The sequence below is a fragment of the Thermobia domestica genome, chromosome 5 (assembly GCF_964235325.1).
Source record: "Thermobia domestica chromosome 5, izTheDome1.hap1.1, whole genome shotgun sequence".
Classification (NCBI taxonomy): domain Eukaryota; kingdom Metazoa; phylum Arthropoda; class Insecta; order Zygentoma; family Lepismatidae; genus Thermobia; species Thermobia domestica.
In genome coordinates, this window is record NC_137458.1 from 119,841,338 (window position 1) to 119,861,887 (window position 20,550).

General features: G+C 35.3%; 2 protein-coding genes across 2 annotated transcripts; both read left to right on the plus strand.

Annotated features, from left to right (window-relative positions):
• Positions 1-12,807: 12,807 nt before the first annotated feature.
• On the plus strand, positions 12,808-13,308 carry LOC145685225 (uncharacterized). Its single transcript, XM_081757585.1, has one exon. It carries the CDS (start codon positions 12,808-12,810, stop codon positions 13,306-13,308), a length of 501 nt encoding a protein of 166 aa, XP_081613711.1.
• Positions 13,309-17,892: 4,584 nt separating this feature from the next.
• LOC145685226 (E3 SUMO-protein ligase KIAA1586-like) lies at positions 17,893-18,954 on the plus strand. Its single transcript, XM_081757586.1, has one exon. The coding sequence runs from the start codon at positions 17,893-17,895 to the stop codon at positions 18,952-18,954; it is 1,062 nt and encodes a 353-aa protein (XP_081613712.1).
• The last annotated feature ends 1,596 nt before the right edge of the window (positions 18,955-20,550 follow it).

Consider the following 20,550-nt stretch of genomic DNA (forward strand, 5'->3'; position numbering starts at 1 on the left):
GTATGCACTTACAACGCCTTAACGGGGATAATATGGGACAAATGCTACATTCAGAACATTCTTGCGCAAATATAATTAATTTCACAGCTAAGAAAATACAGGAAACTAATTATCCATATTGTATACTCAGGCAATATTTTTAGCATTTTAGTAGACGAAAGTACCACAATTTCGAACAAATCTTGTCTAATAATGTATGTTCGTACTCAGTTTGATGGGCAAGCATGCATATATCCTATCTTACAGGTAGTTCAATAGGGACACTATAATGGCGCATCAATTCTCAAGAACAGATTTAATTCAAATTTAATTGTAATACACTGCCTAAATCAGGTTAGAGCTCGCCATTCATGACGTAATGAACGGACAATCAACTTCTCTTCATTTTAAGTCCTTTATAGATTCCACTGTTCAAATTACAAAAGTTGAATCAAATCGATCCCCCACTTTCTTCTCAAAACCAACAAAAATTACCAGAGGTATCCCTCAGGGCTCTATTTTAGACCCTACTCTATTCATAATTTACATAAATGATCTGATAAAAACTTTACACCCCACAAAATGCATGTTATATGCTGATGATATATAGTTATTACTGAACAAGACCCAAATTCAGTATTGGTAAAGGCAGGAAAGGTTATAAGCAAAATAGTTACTTGGTTGAATGCAAATAACCTTCTCCTAAATACATATAAAACAGTCGCAATAAACTTTCGTTTTCCAGGAAATAGTCCATCCTTCCCTTCGCTAAACATTAATGGAAAGCAAATCGAGTATTCTAATGCAACAAAATTACTTGATGTTTATATCGATGATGATTTGTCTTGGCAAACCCATGTTAAAACATTAAATAAAAATTTGACTACTTTATGTTTTGCGTTCTTTAGGTTACGTGATAGAGTTCCACGAAATAGTTTATTATCGATATACTATGCAAAAGTTCAGTCACTCCTCAGTTTTGGAATTTAATTTTGGGGGATCAGCCGGATGCAGTCAGGAAACATTTCGGATACAAAAGAAAATACTACGAATAATATTCAGACTAAATAAAAGAACATCTTGTAAACAAATATTTAGATCACAAAAAATTTTAACCCTTCCAAGCCTATACATATATAAATCTATACATTTCGTGAAACAAAACAACAGATGTTTATATAAACAAGAGATATTCATGCATATAACACGCTGCAAGTGAACATTTACGTAGTACAACAAAATTACTCCAAATATCAAAGAAAAAATGTTTATTTAAATTGTACGAGACTTTATAATATGTTACCATCACATTATACAGAGGTAAATTTTAATACCCAAAACAAAATCCGTACTCTGTTACTTTCTAAAGCATATTATTCAGTTCAGGAATTTGCAAATGATAACGATGTATGAATATGATGTAACGATGTAACAAATTTAATATGTGATGTTTGTTTATAATTTTGTACTACAAATGGTGTAATAAGTTGTAATTATAATTTGCATTTATATACATATGACAACTGTAGAACTTATAGGAGTACTCTCCATATTGTAAATCAAAATAGGCAAAATAAATAAATTATACACCCTTTTCTCAGCAAGTCCACAGAATTAACGCCATTTAGAAATTGTTGCACAGAAACTTCATTTTGAATTACAAAAAATTGATCGTAGTTTTGATATTCGGTGGGTAGCCTCGTCCTGTTCTACAGTCACGGTTGTATTGAGAGATGATTCTGCTCTTGTTCACTTTCCTAATGAATGTAGTACGGATGATACATATTCGTCAAAAGCTCGAGCTAAGTTTCATGGAATGTATGAAGTAATGTCAAAATGGTCTTTTGTCATGCAGATTTGTTTGTTCAAAGACATTCTAGATACTATCAAACAATTATCATTCTACTTACAAATGAGGTCATTAAACGCAATTATTGTAAATTCTGAAGTTCAGCGCACCATTCGTGCCCTAAGTGCAATGAAAGACTTACCTGGGCTATATCTTAAACCAGCCACACAGGAATACGAAGAGAAAATGACGTTTAAGGACTTGGAAATTAAGTCTCCCTCAGCCACTGAAATACAGAATTTTGTATCGTTTCGGAAACAGTTATTGCAGGGATTTATTGACAATATTGTTGCGCGATTTAGTGACTCCAACAACTTCATAAAAACTTGTGAAGTGTTGAACCAAAGGAAGTGGCCAAGCAATGAGAACGAACTAATCTTATTTGGTGATGAACAAATACAAACTCTGTGTGTTTTTGTGAAAATGGACCTATCTGATAGTAGCAATTCTTTGTGGTTAGTAATGAAGGACTTCAGGGAAGACAAAGAAAACAAGAACATATTGTCGGTTGGTGCTTTGTTGAAACAGTTGATGTCAAGAATTGATGCTGTGCCTGTATCGTCAGCAGAGTGTGAGCGTGGCTTTAGTAGAATGTATATAGAAACTTTGTCGTCACTAATGTTCATCTCTATTAATAGCCCCGCTTTGGAAGATTTTTCGGCTACAAAGTATGGTGCCATGTGGATCATGTGGATCATTCCGCAAGTGACAAATCTTCCCGTAGAGAAACGGATCAGTCTTCTACACATGCAAGTAAGCTGTTTATTTCGTAGGAGATAAGAAGTCAATAAGAAAGGTAAGATTTCTTACCTATTTATGAAGTTATGTGTTCTTTAAGTAATATACTAAATTAAGATTTAGAATACATATTTTATAAATACCATAGATGAAAATTTAGAGTAGGCTATCCTTTTACAACGGCTTGTGTAATAATTTTTGTCGTGTAGAGTTAGAAGTTACTTTTCTCAAGTTCTGCTACGGTAATTGTCTTTATGGTAGAGAAATTGAAGACTCTCAGGCATATAAATTATATTTTATTTAAATTTTACCCAATATTAGCATGTAACTATTATTAAATATTTCTCCAACACTACTCTGAGTGGGTTATTTAGTTTTTGAGTTTAGCGTCCCACGGTTATGCCTGGATGACTAAAGGAGACGTGGATTTACTGATTATAGTGAATCCGAACCACTTTTATCGTTCAACAGTACCCCCAGCGGGAATCGAACCCGGGACCACGCGCACAGAAGGCAGGCGTGCTAGCCACTAGACCAAGCGTGTGTCCACTGTTCTGAGTGAGTGACTCACTATTACGCAACAATGAGAACTAAGCTCGCATTTATGTAGAAAGACTATCTAATACTACATGTAGTTCTTTTCCGATTCGATTTCATTTGTATTTTGCTAAATGGGAGTTAATTTGCTTATATCTGCAGACTCTAAGCATAGATGCTTTTCTTTCTTCAATTTATATTATTGACTTTGCGTGGCACCAGCTTCGTGCTGATAGAACTGAGTCAAATGATCCTTGCTGAACATATAGATAGAAGTGATCCTTAGCGAAGAAATGATTGAGGAAGGAGACGGCTTGGGTGAAACCATATAAGACAGCGTCCTGATATTCTACTGCTGACTAACAAGATTAAACATTTTCGATTGAAAAAATGAAATGAATTTGAGTTTTACGTCCCATGGTTATGCCGGTTAGGCTAAAGGAGACGGTGATGATGAGTAATGAATGAAATGGTGGAATGAAGAAAGTGGGAGGAAACGGGAGAACCCCGAGAAAACCCACGAGCACGGTGTTTGTCCACCACAAAGTTCACTTGGCGGGGGCTGGGATCGAACCCGGGACCCCAAGCAGCAGAGATGAACTCTTTACCACTGAGCCACCGCGGCCCCATCGATTTTTTTTTCGATTGAATCTGCATCGAAGATCAAATTAGTTTTTTCAACTGAAATATTTTTTTGTACTTATGTCCCATGGTCTTGCTCTGTAGGCGATTAGTAAAAGAAAATTGTTAAGTAAGAATTGGTGGAATGATAATGTGAGGGAAACAGAAGAACGTCGAGAAAATCCATGGACACGATGTTGTACATCACACTCATACATATCTTAGGTTTTAATTGGGAGTTCTCGCACCATTGTACTCCTAACATTCTGAGAAACAATGATGAACATTCAGATGTAGCATTTTCGTGAGTTTTAAAAGACGGGAAAGAATTGATAATCAAACTATGAATAACTTTACTCCAATCGGAAATTAAAATTCCGTATTTTTATTCCACCCACCAAATATTATATATATATATATATATATATATATATATATATATATATATATATATATATATAGGGTGTTAATGAACTATACCGACAAATTGTAAGGGGTGATTCCTCACATCAAAATAAGAGAAAAAGTACATATGGACCTGTGGGGGAAAAGTGCATAGTTACAGAGCTAGGGCTGTCCAAAATCGCGAAAAACCCAAATTTCAAAAGGCCCTATTTCGAGTTCGAAAAACTGTGGATGGTGATCCTTATCAGCGTAAAGGAAGTCACGCACACACAATTCAAAAATGCATCTATCATGAATGTTCAATGGGTGTACAGAGTAATCCTTTCAGTGTGAAATTCCCAGACATGCCATCAACCGAATTTTGAGATATGCTCTGACTTTATGATTGGTCCAAAGTAGGCAAACGATAAGCTTTGACAACAGTGAACACGGAATTGTTTGGCGGGATGTCGGAAGTGTTAAGGATCGTAAGCAGCACGGTCTCTCGAACACGGGAAAACGATGCTGCGATGTTTTCTTTCTCGCTTATAAGTGAAGAAAACTTGAAATATACCGTGACGAAATACATCGCAGCACACGTCATTCCGAACACACAAAAAATGAAGCTGCCGGTTCCTAGCACTTCCGACTTTCCTCTTCTGTGATAATACTTGGGAGAAAATACATGGATCAAAGAGATTTATATGATATGCCATGTAAGTCTTCCATGTTTGGGATTGTAGTTGTCACTTCGTTATCATCCGATGTAATCTCTCTCACATGTGACGATATAAAAGCAAAATGCATCAAGATTCCAATTGACGAAAAATCTTGGGTTGTTTTTCCATTATTACATTGTTTAACCTGCAGAAAATATAATGCCTTTTTCGTGAAATATTCAGTTCACCTTGAAGTGATTGGAGGTAGTTGGGCTATCAAAACCGAGTTGCACTCATGTGTTTGCTATGAAATATATGATTAAATCTTGTAAACATTTCTTAGGTTAGGTTAGAGCTGAAATGGTTTCAACTGATTCGTTAACAGTTTTCTGCTAGAAGCAAACTGGACTCATAAACAAAAGTTGCTTATACGTTCAGCTGTACAGCTATGGGGGAAAAAAATATTATATTTTTGCATGCTTAAACTCTTTATACATCTGTGTTATTCGTTTTTACCTGTTATAGAATTCCATACCGTCAGTGCAAAATGTCTGAAGAAAAGATTCCAGAGGCACAGTATTATGTTGTTGAATTCTTCGACGGGATACAACTAGTACCGGTTAATTGGTTACTAGATGGGAAAAGAAAATGCTATTGGCCGAACTACAGCAGTTTTACAAAATACTATAAGGCAGTAGAGGAGAAATTAGAACCAAAAGAAGACTGGAGTATCCATAGGGTTTATGAAATTATTGGTCAATCATGTGTATTTTAATATTTTCTTCACCATTTTCTTAATTATATAAAGACTTCGATTCTTTATATGGATTTTTTAAAGTTTGAATTTATTAAACTGAAAAGAAAAAGGAAAAGAAAAAAAATGTCAAACGTACAATATTTTACAATAATATCTGTCACAAACAAAAAGTATAAGATGTTTTATATTATTGTAGATATTAAGGGTCTTTCATACAGCAAAATTAAACTATACTAATTTTAGAGCATTTCTGTAATATCCTCAAAATCGATAAAAAATAACTTGAAAAATGGAAATGTAGTGCAATAGACAATATTATTGTGCATGTCATACCGTTATCACGACTCATCTATCTAATTTTGCTGTGTAGTTATTAATAGATGCGGCATGGATTTGTGAGATACACCTATAAGCTGCAAAGGGACGGCTAGGTGATTCGTAAAAATGCAAAATATAGTCTAGCGCACTGGGTTTACACTGTTCAATTTCTTTTCTTTTTTTTTTTTTTTTTTTAATCTCTTTTGAAGATATTACAGAAAAACTGTAAAATTAGTATAGTTTAATTTTGCTGAATGGAAGATCCTTGGAAATCGTAATAAAAATGAGACTGTAAACTAAGTTGTGTTTGCAATAATTGAGCATGCTTGGTGAGAGTAATAGTAAATTCCAAGATCATATATTTGCTTTCAAAAACCTACCACTTGTGGATCAATTCCTCGCTATGACATTCTTGCATTTTTTATTCTTACATTGAAAAACACTCATGTGATAACCTGTTAAAGTTTATCCATAGAGATGTAATACTTTATTTTACTCACTTAGAGCGAACGCTCTGACCATGAGGCTACGGGAGAAACCACGAAAATTTTATTGTAACATTTTATTTAGAAAAAATCCGGCGCCTTATAATGAAGCAAGGTAACACCAACGTAAATTACAGAAAGTAGAGACAAAGAATATTTTACTTACGATTTGGTCTGTTCTAAGTAGCGGATAGTTTCTATTAAGATTGTTTAAATCTATTTATTGCTTTACTTATTCAACGGCATCAGTGATATACTGACCATTTGATATTTGTGACATCGTATACGAAACTTACGGTATTTTCTAAAAAAAAATCAAGAACGTAATACCGATTGGTTTAAACTTTTGTTTGTCTCACCTGGAGTTCATGATTAAAAGTATTTATATTAGATCATTTATTTAATCACAAAATGTATTTAAAATACAAAATAGTTTTCAGAAAGTAACTTATTCTTTCCATTTAATATTTTCAATGATTAAATTTCATTGTTGTATTTAAGTATCTATATTAATATTTAAATTATAAGTTGGACAAATTTAAAAAATCATAACACATACATACATATACATCAACACATACATATACAAAAAAATTTTCGCCTACCATTTGGTTGTTAATTGTTTAATTACACTTACTTTATAGGTAACTTACTGATTAGAAAAAATAAAATCAACCCTACTTGATACTAAACACGTTTAGAATAGAATTTGCACGTTTTACGATGTATTTTCATAAATATATAAAGAATTTAATGGAAATTTGTTTATGTGTAAAATATTTCCATTGTTGCATTGTTATTTTTTATTATTGTAGATCTCTCTAACTTTATTTCCAAATTTCAATGCTTTTAGCGTACTAGACGCCGTCAGAAATTACAAAAGAAAAATCTCTTCTAGTTCTTTACCAGTGGGTAACGTGCCCATAATAGCGGCTACGTTCCCTCGTTGAATGGCCATGCTAATGCGTTGAATTAGAAAAGATTTAGCTCGAGTGTCTCCTGTAATAGCCGTACTTTCATTAAAACATTTTTTAGGTATATTGTATTGAATTATGAGGGATATAATTAACTTTTGTAATATTATTGGGAAGAAGCTTATACGGCCTGTCTCTTTCCCTAATTGTGAAGTTACCAGTTTAAATATTATGTTCTTTATTTGGTTTGTTACTTATTATATGTCAACGAAGGAACAGGCTTAGTGGAAAATTCCAATTGGTAATATGTGATGTGGAAGAAACCCAAGGGTAACACAATGTCAGAAGAATGTTTCAAAACTGGATAAAATAAGTTTCTGGAGATACTGCTAAGAAATAGTCACCAGGCCTTACACGTGATCAGTACAGTTGTACCAGCTATCAATGCATATTTTTTTTAAATGTGTAACAAAAAACTGTGTACGAAACTGAAAACACTTGTAGTATACATGCGCACGCAGCCGTAGTGTTGAGTACATATATGGGTGTATATGGGAAATTAACATTGTAAGCCAAAGTCCAAAACAGTCATGGGACATGACGTATATTGCGGAAAATTGTCACGTTTTCACGCATCTGTATATATGTGATGTGTACTAAAAAGTTGATGTAACTTCGTTGACGCTCGTTGTAGACAGAAGTCCGCCAGTTAACCTGTTTCGCTTTTCTTAATTCTAAATTGCTGACGGACTTCAACTTGTACTGATATTTTTCTCTTCGATACAATAAATTGGGCTTTATAAGTTGTGTTCTTATTCTGACGAATTACTACCCCAAAACGTATCTGTCCACAGTTGGAATGAAATATTTTTAAGAGTTTATAAGAAAGTTGTCGCTCGCTTATTAACTACTATTGACTGCTGTGAAGTGCGATCCGCTCGCGTACGTAGCTGTGACAGATAAATATTGGTGTCAGGTGTGGGGTAGTCTGGTAGCAGGGTTGGCAAAAACCATGGTTTTTATTAAAAAAACAAAAAAACCCGGTTTTTTTGGTTTAAACCAGGTTTTTATGGTTTAAATGATTTGCTCTATATATTCATATCATATATGGACAGAAATAAGTTTGTTTCGCCTTGATATTATGCAACAACCGGTTTATGCTGGAAGGAGTCACATAAGCTTAAAGCGGAATAAAAACCGCTTCTCTAGTTACATCCGAGAGAAATTGTCCTCCATTTGAACTCGGAACTAGGACTAATTGGCCACAAATGCGATACGTCTGCCGACTCACTCATGAAGGAATCCTGATTTAAAAAAATAAGTTGTACTGATCTTTACATGCTTCTTAATATAACTGTCAAGAGTCATTTCAGAAGGACAAAAAGATAAACAGTTGCACAAGTGAAACCATTACACAGAATTACATATGAACAATTTCAAAGTACGACGGAGTACAGAAGAACTAATTTAGTTCAAGTTAGTTAACAACGACTTTTATTGGTCCAAATTAAAGAAATACACCGACTTAATCTGCATATCAATAAGAAAAGTGAATAAAGATACGAAATATTTGAGTCCACTTGTGCTCAGACTCATTTATACATAAAAAGATACCAAAGATACTTATTTCACTAAATGCCTCTCGTGGGGTCTCTATGACCCCCCCCACACACACACACAAAAAGTACGGCATTTTCGATGTATTTTATCAATAGTAAACATTGAAACGAAACAATATTTAGAATTTTTCTTAGATTGCAATTACATAACAATAATAACAACTACAAAAAAAAAATCACAAAATAAACATTTATAAACTTGTAAAAAAAAAAAAAAGTTCCTTTTGTAGTATAATCTTTTTGAGTAATGAATGGGGAATTTAGGTCCGAATATAATACGAATAATATACGGGAGTAAAACGTGATAACCCACAAATGTGTGTTCATCAAGATTTTACAAACACTTACACTTTTACGAACATGTTTTTTTGGTTTTTGGTTTAAACCAGTTGGTTTTTTTGAAAAAAACAGCTGGTTTAAATCATGGTTTAAACCACCTTGGTTTAAACCAGCCAACCCTGTCTGGTAGCTAAAAGAATAAAAGGAGAAAAGCCCAGTGGCCAGCCGTCCTGAGAAGAAGATCCACTTGCCCCCCCCCCCCCCAAGAAAACTAGATCGTCAGAGGATCGAGCTGTGGGCCCGTGAGGAGGGGAGCTAGGTACCAGCCCGAAGATTGTGCCTTGTATCCTGAACTATTGCCAATTGCAGGAGTGAAGTTGGACATCGAGAAGAAGACACATACAGCACAGGATAGTAATTCGCATCACGTGAGTTATTTTACATCTCATACACACCATAGACTGGCTTGGGACAGTGTTTTTGTTTTACACAACCAAATTCTCTGGTGGGAGGAATTCGTAGGACTACATCACAGCGCCCTACCACAGAGAGGATATTAGTGCATCTTTACACAGGACAGATTATGTAAGTACAATATATTTTAACTATTCTTAATAAAAGAAAAATTCTGTGTGTGTCCCCGAAAGTTGAATTGTGTTTCATCTCCGCGGATTTAAGGTAGAGGTGAAATAGTAGGGAAAAATTTGAATCACGAAAAGTGTACAAATTGGGAGATAGTTATTAATCCATACAATTTATGCCTTTTAGGGGAAATAAAGTTTTATTTCTGATTAGTAACAATATTTGTTAGGGCAATTGTAATAGTTCAGAACAGGGTCAGTTTCGAGAGCAGTAAGATTGTAAATTCAAAGTAAACATGACAGATAGTAGCACGACTGATTATTGAAGTATCTCCGATGCCTTGAGACTTATAACTGTCTCTTTTTCCGGAGATCGAGATTTGTTAGGAGAGTTTTTAGCCAATTGTGACGCGGCTTTCGAGTTGGTTGATCCAACGAAGCATGCTTAGTTGTTGAAATTTGTCAAGTCCAGAATTACGGGGCAAGCTAAATCTAAAATATTAGTTCGTAAAGCAACAGATACTTGAGCAAAGGTCAAAGATATATTAAAGGAAAACTATCAAGTGCGACGAACTGTCGACTATTCCGCTTGCCAGTTGTTTAAAGTTAGACAAAAGAAAGACGAAAGTGTTGCCAACTGGGCGAGCAGAATTGACACATTACAAAGTCATTTACGAGAGGCAGTGGCTCGTGTAATGCATCCTGACTTTCTTCCAGGAGCCATGAAACTAATTGAAATAATGGCTAAAGCTAGTTATGTACAAGGAATGAGTAGTGATAGGTTACAGATGATAATCAGAAGTAAGTCAGATGATGATACCCTGTTAGGTACTATAGTAGAGATGTCATTGCAAGAATCTGAAATGTTGTCGCAACGTAGAGAAAACGGAAAACAGTCCAATACTAAAATTCACCGTAAAAACCCTAGATATTGTTTGTTTCTCATGCAGGGCTAAAGGACATAAGGCTAAGAATTGCAATTTTTCGACTAAAAGAACCACTGGCTCTCGTAACAAAAAGATAAATTCTTGTTCTTCCTCCCTCAACATCCCTCAAAATCGGACCATACCGAAGAAAATCTAAACCACACCCAGTGCTGTTGTAACGAAAGTAACGAAGTAAGTGCTCATTGTTATACTTTATATACTGTAGATGAATCCCCGGGTAATTGTAGTAGTTGTTCGGTTAGAAACAACACAGTTGGGGGAAATGGGAAATTCCCCGAGATATATGAGATAGGTATACCTAGTAGGGAGAGGGAGGACGAAAGTGCAGTGACCTCCCAGAATAGTGAGTCGAAGGAAAGACTCCCAGAGCAAACGGATTCTGAGGACAGAAGGGTTCTGTCATGGGAAATGGCGTCAGACTCCGTTGGACATGGGAAACCAGTGCCAAATAGAAGGAACAAGACAGGCCTACTACGGCCTTCAAGGGGACATGGTGGTTTCATAGAAGGTAGAAAGGCAGTATCCTCAGTGACCAAAAAAGTAGGTTTACATACGCCGGAAAACTATTACAGGGTGTAGGTGTTGCAACCGACCAACACCCTAATTACTGTTTACGGCCTCACCAGGGAAAAGGTTGCGAACACCTCAAAAAGAAATTTGGGTCGGAGTCTATTGTACTCGTTACTATAGAGGAATTACCTTACATTAAACAGCACATAGAGAAATCTGCATCAGTATCTACTAGAAATTTTGCCTGTCTTAGTTTGTTATCCTGTAAACTAAGAAGGAAAATTTGTAAACAGCACAAACTTAAGTTTAGCGGTATTAATAACGCAGTTGGTTCTAATTTAGGTGTAATTGGCCTTACCTTAAATATAGACAATAAAAGGTACACACACAAGTTTCCAGTGGTAGAAAAAGATAAGAACTTCAAACCTCATAAAGGATTGTTAGGGAGAGACTTCCTATGTAAGTACCAGTGTGTTCTTGATTTTCGTTGTCCTTCCCTTTCTGTCATAGTTTGTAACCCTAGTTCTCGACACTGAGAGGGGAAGGTTTATTGCCACAGCTTCAACAAACTTCCTCGAGTCCTGACCTTACCCACCCTCCAGACAGTGCACAGTCGTGTTGTAATCAAACAGTGGTCTGCAGTTCCCTTAGTAGAGAGAATGACATGTTTATGAATTCTAAGATAACAGTGCCCTCCAGATCACATGGAATTTACTACCTCCAGTCAGTACAGTCTGATAAATTAGGTTTTTTAGAAAAAAGAGATTAAACCAGGAGTCTTTTTAGGAAACTGTGTCACTAGAGCAAATAGTTATCAGTGTCCTTGTCCCATTTTAAATATCAATGAAACGGAAGAACATCTAGTTATCCAACCTATAGAATTAATGTCGTTACAAGACTGAAGTAATGTCATCTCCAAAATATTTTATTGGAGCTTTACAAATAGAGGATGACAAGGCAAAACCACTAGTTGAGAGGCTTTCTTTGTTAGACTCCATGCTCAGATTAGAACATCTACCACCTCGAGAAAAAGAAGAAATACTAGACATTTGCCATGAATATCACGTTTTTTATCTTCCGGGAGATAAATTGACTTGTACTAATACTGTAGAAAATGAAATAGTCATAGACCCTAAGCATAAAGGGGAGGTGATTAACCGCAAACCATATCGGTTGCCACACGCACGTAAACAAGAAATTGAAAAGCAAGTGCAAGAGCTATTAGAACAGGATATCATTGAACCATCTACTAGTGGCTGGAATACGCCTATTTTTCTTATAGACAAAAAATTAGATGCATCGGGCGTTAGAAAATATCGCCTTGTTTGTGATTTTACTTCACTAAATAAACTTTGTGTTCCTATACGGTTTCCTTTACCAAACATACAGGAGGTCATTGAATAATTAGAAGGATCTAAATACTTCACTTCGCTGGACGCCACTCAATCCTACTTTCAGGGCCAAATCAGGGAATCAGACAGGCCAATGACAGCCTTTAGTGTCAATTATAATAAATACCAGTATAAACGAATGTGTTTTGGGTTGTCTCAAGCGCCGAGCACATTCCATAGGTTAAAGAATACAGTTCTGTCAGGGTTACAGGGGACAATATCTTGACGATTGTATAATTATGGCGCCTACTCTCGAAGAACATAGCAGGAGACTTAGAAGTGTTTTACAGAAATTTCGAGAACATCATTTCCAGTTAGGTCCCTTAAAGTGTGAATTTCTGAGACCTGAACTTTTGTATTTAGGCCATTGTATAAGTAAAGATGGGGTAAAACCAGACCCACGCTTAGTTGAGAAGGTTCTCAATTATCCAGTGCCCCAAACAAAGAAGCAAGTAAAACAATACTTAGGATTGTGTAATTATTATCGTCGTTTCGTAGAAAACTATAGTCGCATTACTGCCCCTTTGACTAACCTTTTGAAGGACAAGGTAGAATTTACTTGGACCCCTAAGCAACAATTGGCTTTTGATACCTTGAAGCAAAAATTGACCTCTTACCCTGTGTTACAGTATCCAGATTTCTCAGTCATTCATAATCACGACAGATGCCGCTCACAATGGCTGCGGCGCTATATTGTCACAAGGGGAAATAGGAAAGGACCTCCCTATATATTATGCTAGTAAAATGTTCAACAAGGCCGAACTGAATTATTCCGCGAAGGAAAAAGAAATCGCTGCAATACTGTTTGCGGTCAAGGTGTTTAGACCATATATTTATGGTACTGCTTTTACTTTAGTTACAGATTGTAAACCGTTGACATGGTTATTTCAAGTTAAGGACCCTAGTTCTAGATTAATGAAATGGAAATTACTACTTCAAGAATATGATTATACCATAGTGTTCAAACAGGGGAAGAAAAATTCAAATAATGACGCTTTAAGTAGGATGTATCCTGTAAATGAGGAATCTACACAGGAAGAAAAAGAAAACACTGTTACCTTGGAATCAAACCTCTCTAGCGATGAATTAGATGTAGATTCCCGACTATCAATTTTACATGAGTTTCATACCAGCCCGTTGGGTGGTCATATAGGTAGGGATAAACTGTACGAAAGAATAAAAACTCATTTGCAATTGAAAGGGATAGCTTTAGAATCTTGGCCTAAATTAAAGGAAGAAATAGAGAAGTTCATAAGATCTTGTGACTCGTGTCAACGGAACAGAAACACTCAGGCTCGGATAAAGATGCCAATGGTCATAACTGACACTCCCACTGGCGTATTCGAGAAGGTATCATTGGACATAGTGGGAATCCTCCCTAAAACTATCAATGGAAATAAATATTTGCTCACAGTGCAAGATCACTTGTCAAAATACTTAGTAGCTATCCCCTTGACTAATCAAGATGCTGAAACTGTTGCTCAAGCATTTGTAAATAATGTAGTATTAATCTTTGGCATTCCCCAAAAAGTCCTTACAGATTGTGGTACTAATTTCCTTAGTAAGCTATTTCAAAGGGTAACTAAATTACTAGGCATTGATAAATTACATACTTCGGCGTATAGGCCTCAGAGCAATGGTGCACTAGAACGTAGTCATGCCTTTTTAACTCAGTTTCTTAGACATTATGTGTCAGAGAACCAATCAGATTGGGATCTGTGGATACGATATGCCACTTTTGAGTATAATGCCACAGTGCACTCTTCCACCTCACCCTTGAAGATGTTATTTGAGAGGGTTGTAAATATTCCAGGATGTTTACAAAGAACTCCTGTTGAAGAGCAATATGCTTATGATGATTATGACAAGACCCTTAAAAGGAAAATGCAAGAGACATACTCAATTGCTAGAAAACAATTGGTTCAGTCTAAGGAAAGAAATAGAGTATTATGACCGAACTCAGAACATTATTTGTTTCAACCGGGAGAGAATGTATTGCTTTATGACGAGACTGTGCGTAGAGGGCGTTCGAAAAAGTTAGGTTCCTTTAGGCGTGGCCCGTACTCAGTAATTAAAGTTAATGATTCAAATTGTACAATTTGAATGGGAAAACAAGAGGCAACCGTGCATGCTAATAGGCTTAAGTTGTATCACTAACGGAAAGGAGTATTGATTAGCCTTATATATATATATATATATATATATATATATATATATATATATATATATATATTTCCAGGGTGCGAATTACCGGGGGGATGGGGGATTTCCCCCCAATCACATTTTGTTCCCCCCCAAAGAAATCAACTGAAGTATCCGCACCGGGGATGCTCGCTTTCCCCCCAAACTGTGCTTAGTATAACACCAAATTTTACTGATTTTTGTCATTTCTTGGAAGTTTAATCTGCTAGCTGTATTTCAAAATAAGAAACGTAAACTATTCAGGTTTGGTCATTTCTAACATCCTCACTATTTTCACCATCGTTTAGTTGAACTTGACGTTAAACTCATAATCAACTCAACTGAACTCTGTTCTTATGACTCCAGTTGTTACTTGCAACCTCGTATTCTTCAGTTAATCGTCTTTAGTGAATGTACCAACTGCGCACAACAAAGTTACATATAAATTTCTAAATTCTCTTAGCGGTTATCCAAGAGGAACTAAACAAATAAGGCCTTATGCAGAATCGTTTTGACGTATGATTAGCTTCATACTAAAAGTCTGACTACTGCAGGAGACTTATGTTAGTCGAACTCTTTAGTATGGTAGTAATTCTGCGTCAAAATGACTCTGCATAAGACCAATACCATCTTGCATCATACTTGGTGTATGTCATAGTCATATTCATCCTCAATATTTGTATCATTATCATCTTGTTTACTTTTTGTTATTAAATCATTTTCTATATCACTTAGGCCTATATCATTTTCCAGTTTATTCTTTGTTAGCACATGATCCTTATTCACTAGGGGTTTGCGTCTTCGCAATTCAAAAGTTGCATTTAATTTGCGGCTGGCACAGCAATTATAATGTCTATCAGCAATTTTTTCTTTCGTTGCGAGACACAAATTTTCCAAAAGTAATTGCTATGCAAATTACCGCAAACTAATACGCAAATTTTACGTTTCGTCGACGCAAACAGCTAAGGAAATAAATGAAAAAGTGGATTAGCATTAGCCCACATGACCAAGAGTTGGGACGCCACCTTTTAATACCCTAGCTAGCTATCATGTAGAAGACAATACGAGACAAAACAAGGAAAATAGCGCGCATTTCACTTGTATGGTTGCAGCAGTGTAGTGAAATCGGACTGTACTGTGTGATGTCAAAATGAAACGTACGAGCATCCGTGATTATCTAACTGTTATAACAAGTAAAAGAACAAAAGAGGATAATTCCGGAAAAGTCAAAGAAATAGTACAAGAGCGTGTGGATATTTCCAGTGATAAAGATTTTTCAGAACATGATGCGGGTAGTTCGACAAGTGCACGTGATGGTGACAAAGACAGTGGTGATGTGTATAGTTCAAATTCAAATGAAGCTCTCGATAAAAATAAAACATTTAAAATTGGTGGGTGTATAACGAAAGAAAGATTTGAAATATGGCAAAAAACTAGACCGTGGCTAAGTTATAACAGGAATGGTGGTATCGTATGTTCGGTTTGTTCTGTTAACCGTAACATTGTGCAAGATACTAAAGGTAATAAATTTCGAAATGACAACGCCTTTATTACCGGTGTCACTGTGTCAAAGGCGAAAAAGTTGCATGATAAAATTTCAGATCATGGGAAGTGTAAAACGCATTTAGAGCGCATAAATATTGGAGAATTACAAAGCAAAAAATGTATTGAAACCAGCGTTGCGAATAGCATGAAGGTGTGGAAGGAAGTTAATGCCAAAAGATTAGCAGTTACGGAGAAAGTTATTAGAACTGCTTACCTAGTAGCTACTGAGAACTTGTATTTTAAAAAGTTTCGAAGAATTCTGAAATTTGAGGAACTGAATGGTGTTGACGTTGGACGAATGTTATTCTCGGACCATGCATGTAAAAATATTATTCAGTTTATAGCTTCAAAGATGAAGAATAAACTAGTACAATGCTTGAAAACTGATTCTAGTGTTTTTAGTCTTATGATAGATGAAAGTACAACGATTTCTAAGAAGTCGTATCTAATAGTGCATGTTCGCCTACAGTACAATGAAACACCGTACAATTATTTTTTTGATCTCGTCGAGTTAAGTGATACATCTGGAAGTGCTATTGCTGAATCAATATTGGAATTGCTTATTAAAAATGGAGTTTGTGAAGCAGATCTTCGACAGAAGTTGATTGCCGTAGCAACAGACGGAGCTGTGAATATGTTAGGTTCGTATCGTGGTGCAGTGACAAACATTTGCGATAAACTAGAGAATCATAATTTAATTTCTATCCATTTGAAATGCACCTTGTCACAAATACAGGTACATGTTCCATTATATAAAATTTGGAGGTTCGGTGCGCAAATGAAGGCCACAATGAAGAACGTAGGATCTCTCTCCCCATCAGCCATGCGTAAAACTGACCATTAATAATCAAGCTGTATATTAAAGTCTATGAAACGTCAACTAGGTTAAGCAGTATTTAAGAAACAACGTATGAATATCTATGTAATGTTTTTAATTGAGATCAACTCTAAAACTGTTAACAGCCCTTTTTCAAATTACATCTTACAATTGGAACGTATTCATTACGTATTATCTTCTTCTTTATATTTCTATATAATTCTCATACTTCATAATTTATTTCACATATCGTATTTCTTTGAGGACTGTTTCATGAAACTAGAATTAAATTCTCACTAATATATGTATATAGACAATCAATACTAATATATAAACAAAATACTAACCTAGTTGCTCCAGCTCGAACTGATTTTACTTATTTAGTTTGCAGCTGATTATTAAATTTTAAATAGAGGCCTAAACATAAATACAATCATAGTTGGTTTTTAGCTTTCGACATTGGATCCGAGGCTTTACTTGTTTACAGATACATATTTCTAGTATATCTATTGTCAATCAAAATCACAAATGTCTTCTTCACCATATTTGATAATATCAATTTCTATTTAATTTCGATTCGAAAAATGTTTTAATATTCTTTTAGATTTTAATTTAAAGATCATCTGATGCAGACCGGTATGCCTCTCACCATCTTCCAAGAATCGTGTAATGCGACTGTTCAGCTATAAAATAGCGGCGCATTACACATTGTCTAAATCACAAAATTGAGTTAGCGGTTCACGATGTTGTGAAAAATATGAATGAAGTTAATTATTTTAGAATGTTCATGGATTCATTATATTCAGTTTTTTCACAAAGTGCTAAGAATCCCCGTGATTTACAAGAAGTCGCCAAAGAGTTACATGTTCATTTTATGAGAATAGGACGTGTATTTGATGTTCGCTGGCTAACATCATCTTGTCAAGGTGTAACAGCGTTATGGGAAAGCTACGGAGCGCTAGTAGTGTTTTTTGAGAAGTGTTGCGAAGATAGGCGTGCTTCAAAGGAGAAATCAAAATTTCATGAAATGATCAATAAAATGAAGAAGTGGGATTTTGTAATGGAAATGGCCATTATGAAAGACGCATTAGAATGTTTGAAACATCTGTCTTTGTATTTGCAAAGACGAGATGCTTCTCCCATTACAGCAAAATGCGAGTTCCAAACATGTTTACAGACATTGCAATCCATGAAACTAAAGGATGGCCCTAATGTAGTGACTGTGAAAACTGAAATTTCAGAAACCTTGACTTTTAAGGGAATTGAAATTAATCAGCCACCAGAGTGTGATCGCCAAAGAATTAGCACCTTTTGCAAGCAGTTTTACCAGGGGTTAATCGATAATTTGCGGTCGCGTTTAGAGCAGTGTGCATTTGTGAATGATGCTTGTGTGCTTCTACCATCAATGTGGCCTAACAGTGAGGTGGACAAAGTTTTCTATGGTGAAGCAGAAGTAGGAAGACTTTGTAACAGCCTAAAACTTACTGAGGTAGCTCATACAATTCATGATTTCAGAAAATTTAAAGTGTCCAACTTAAAGGATGAACACATGGAAACCCTACTACAGCGAATTAACCTTGTGCCAGTGTCAACAGCTGAATGCGAGCGGGGTTTCAGTGCTGTTAATGTTACTTGCACGGAAGAAAGAAATAGATTAAGTGTGTCAACCATAAGTGACATTCTTTTTATCAAGATTAACGGCCCAGCATTAGAGAAGTTTCCTGCAGCACGTTATGCTGAAATGTGGCTAAAAGAGGGACATCATAGTGCCACTGACACACCGACAGGAAGAGATTCGGCAAATGAGTACGAGGACACAAGGAGAGCAGTATTTAACGACTGATAAGTAAAGGTAAGATTCTTACTTTTAATCATTTTTATCACAAAAGTGCGGTGTACATATGAGGACGTCCACCGTCAGTAGTGTGATATTTTTACGTTTTATTTTTTGAGGAAATTATAAATCTATTGTTTCAAGTAATCAAATTTCCTAATGTATGCTATTATAAGCAAAATTTTGGCAATATCCATCCAGTTTTTGTTATATTTAACCTAATTTGCGTCAGCAGTGCGTCACTTTTCAGATCGATCTAAAGTAGTGCATTACTTTTCTGTACTATATCGCAAAACAATCGTAATCATTTCTTGTTCAAATACAAATCTTAAATAGTATATTGGTGTACAGTTCCGTAGATGGCATACCCTCAAAGTACCTTCCGCGATAGAATAGTAACCGCGATTATTTAATAGGCCAGAACCTACCCTAATGTAAGCTAACCCAACCTACTATCACTATTCGTACATCGACTACTACTAAAATCACGGAACTACTGTAATACTTTCCGTCAAAGTATGCCATGTACGGAACTAGATCCGACCTTTACTAAATGCAGTTTTATACAATTAAAAGTTCACAATCGTAAGTGGTGTGACCAATATTTAGATTCACGTTGAGAAAAGAGCTCTTTGTCAGGTAAAGAATTACCCCATTTATGAAGGACTATGATTAATTAGCAGTTTGTATAATATCTTATAAATAGGACAAGTTACTCTGTTGGTACAAAAGCTTTTCCAATATTTCACTAGTAGTGTGACCTAATCACACATCCTATACATAGGCTAATGCATTTTTCATTGTTCCCCGTTGATGTTTATTGAAAGAGGCGTCGTTTTAAAATGGACGAATTTTTGATCCGTATATATCTTATGTATTCCAAATTTTTAGATTTTTAAAATAGTCACGAAAAAGCGTAGTAAAATATGATATTCATCATTGTATGATGCGACTTTTTTGTAAAATAATTCTTAACATATCGTTAAAACAAGTTTAGTTGAAGTAGCCTACATTCTGAAAATAAAAATTTCAAACATTGATTTGGTGCATGACACTTAGCTGAATTGTATATATTTACTTTTCTTCCCAGTTTGAGACATTTTCTCGTGGACATACCCATATATAAAGTAAGATGTTTTATTAAAACAAGTTCAGGAACAAAACAAGACACTACTGAATACATTTAATGTGCCCAAAAGAAATAAAAAAAAATATTGGAAGTGGAATAGTGTGTGGATCATAAAAAATGTTGAGAAGGATCAATACTTTTATTTTTATTTTTTTATTTTTTTTACAAATTAGTGACTATATATGACGTTACCATAAGTGGATTATGTGATCCCTCATACGTGACTGGCTTAAGGGTGTAGATGTAACGCCCATAAATATGTATAAAATAAATAAATATTTTTTTATAATATTTGGCCTTCGATTTCACCTTGATACCAGAAATTGGGACCAGCACAAACCATTTTTCGTGTGATAGGATAAGACGTAGATTTTTTCTTTATTTTATTATTATTATTATTTTGCATAAGTCCGATTTAACTGATAATGTTAGTGGTTTTCATAATACTGAAGTAGGTTTTCTTTTGCAAAGCTGTG

Bases quoted from the DNA above. Each gene is read 5' to 3' on its own strand.
- LOC145685225 (XM_081757585.1), top strand. From the start codon at position 12,808: ATGGCGCCTACTCTCGAAGAACATAGCAGGAGACTTAGAAGTGTTTTA.
- LOC145685226 (XM_081757586.1), top strand. From the start codon at position 17,893: ATGTTCATGGATTCATTATATTCAGTTTTTTCACAAAGTGCTAAGAAT.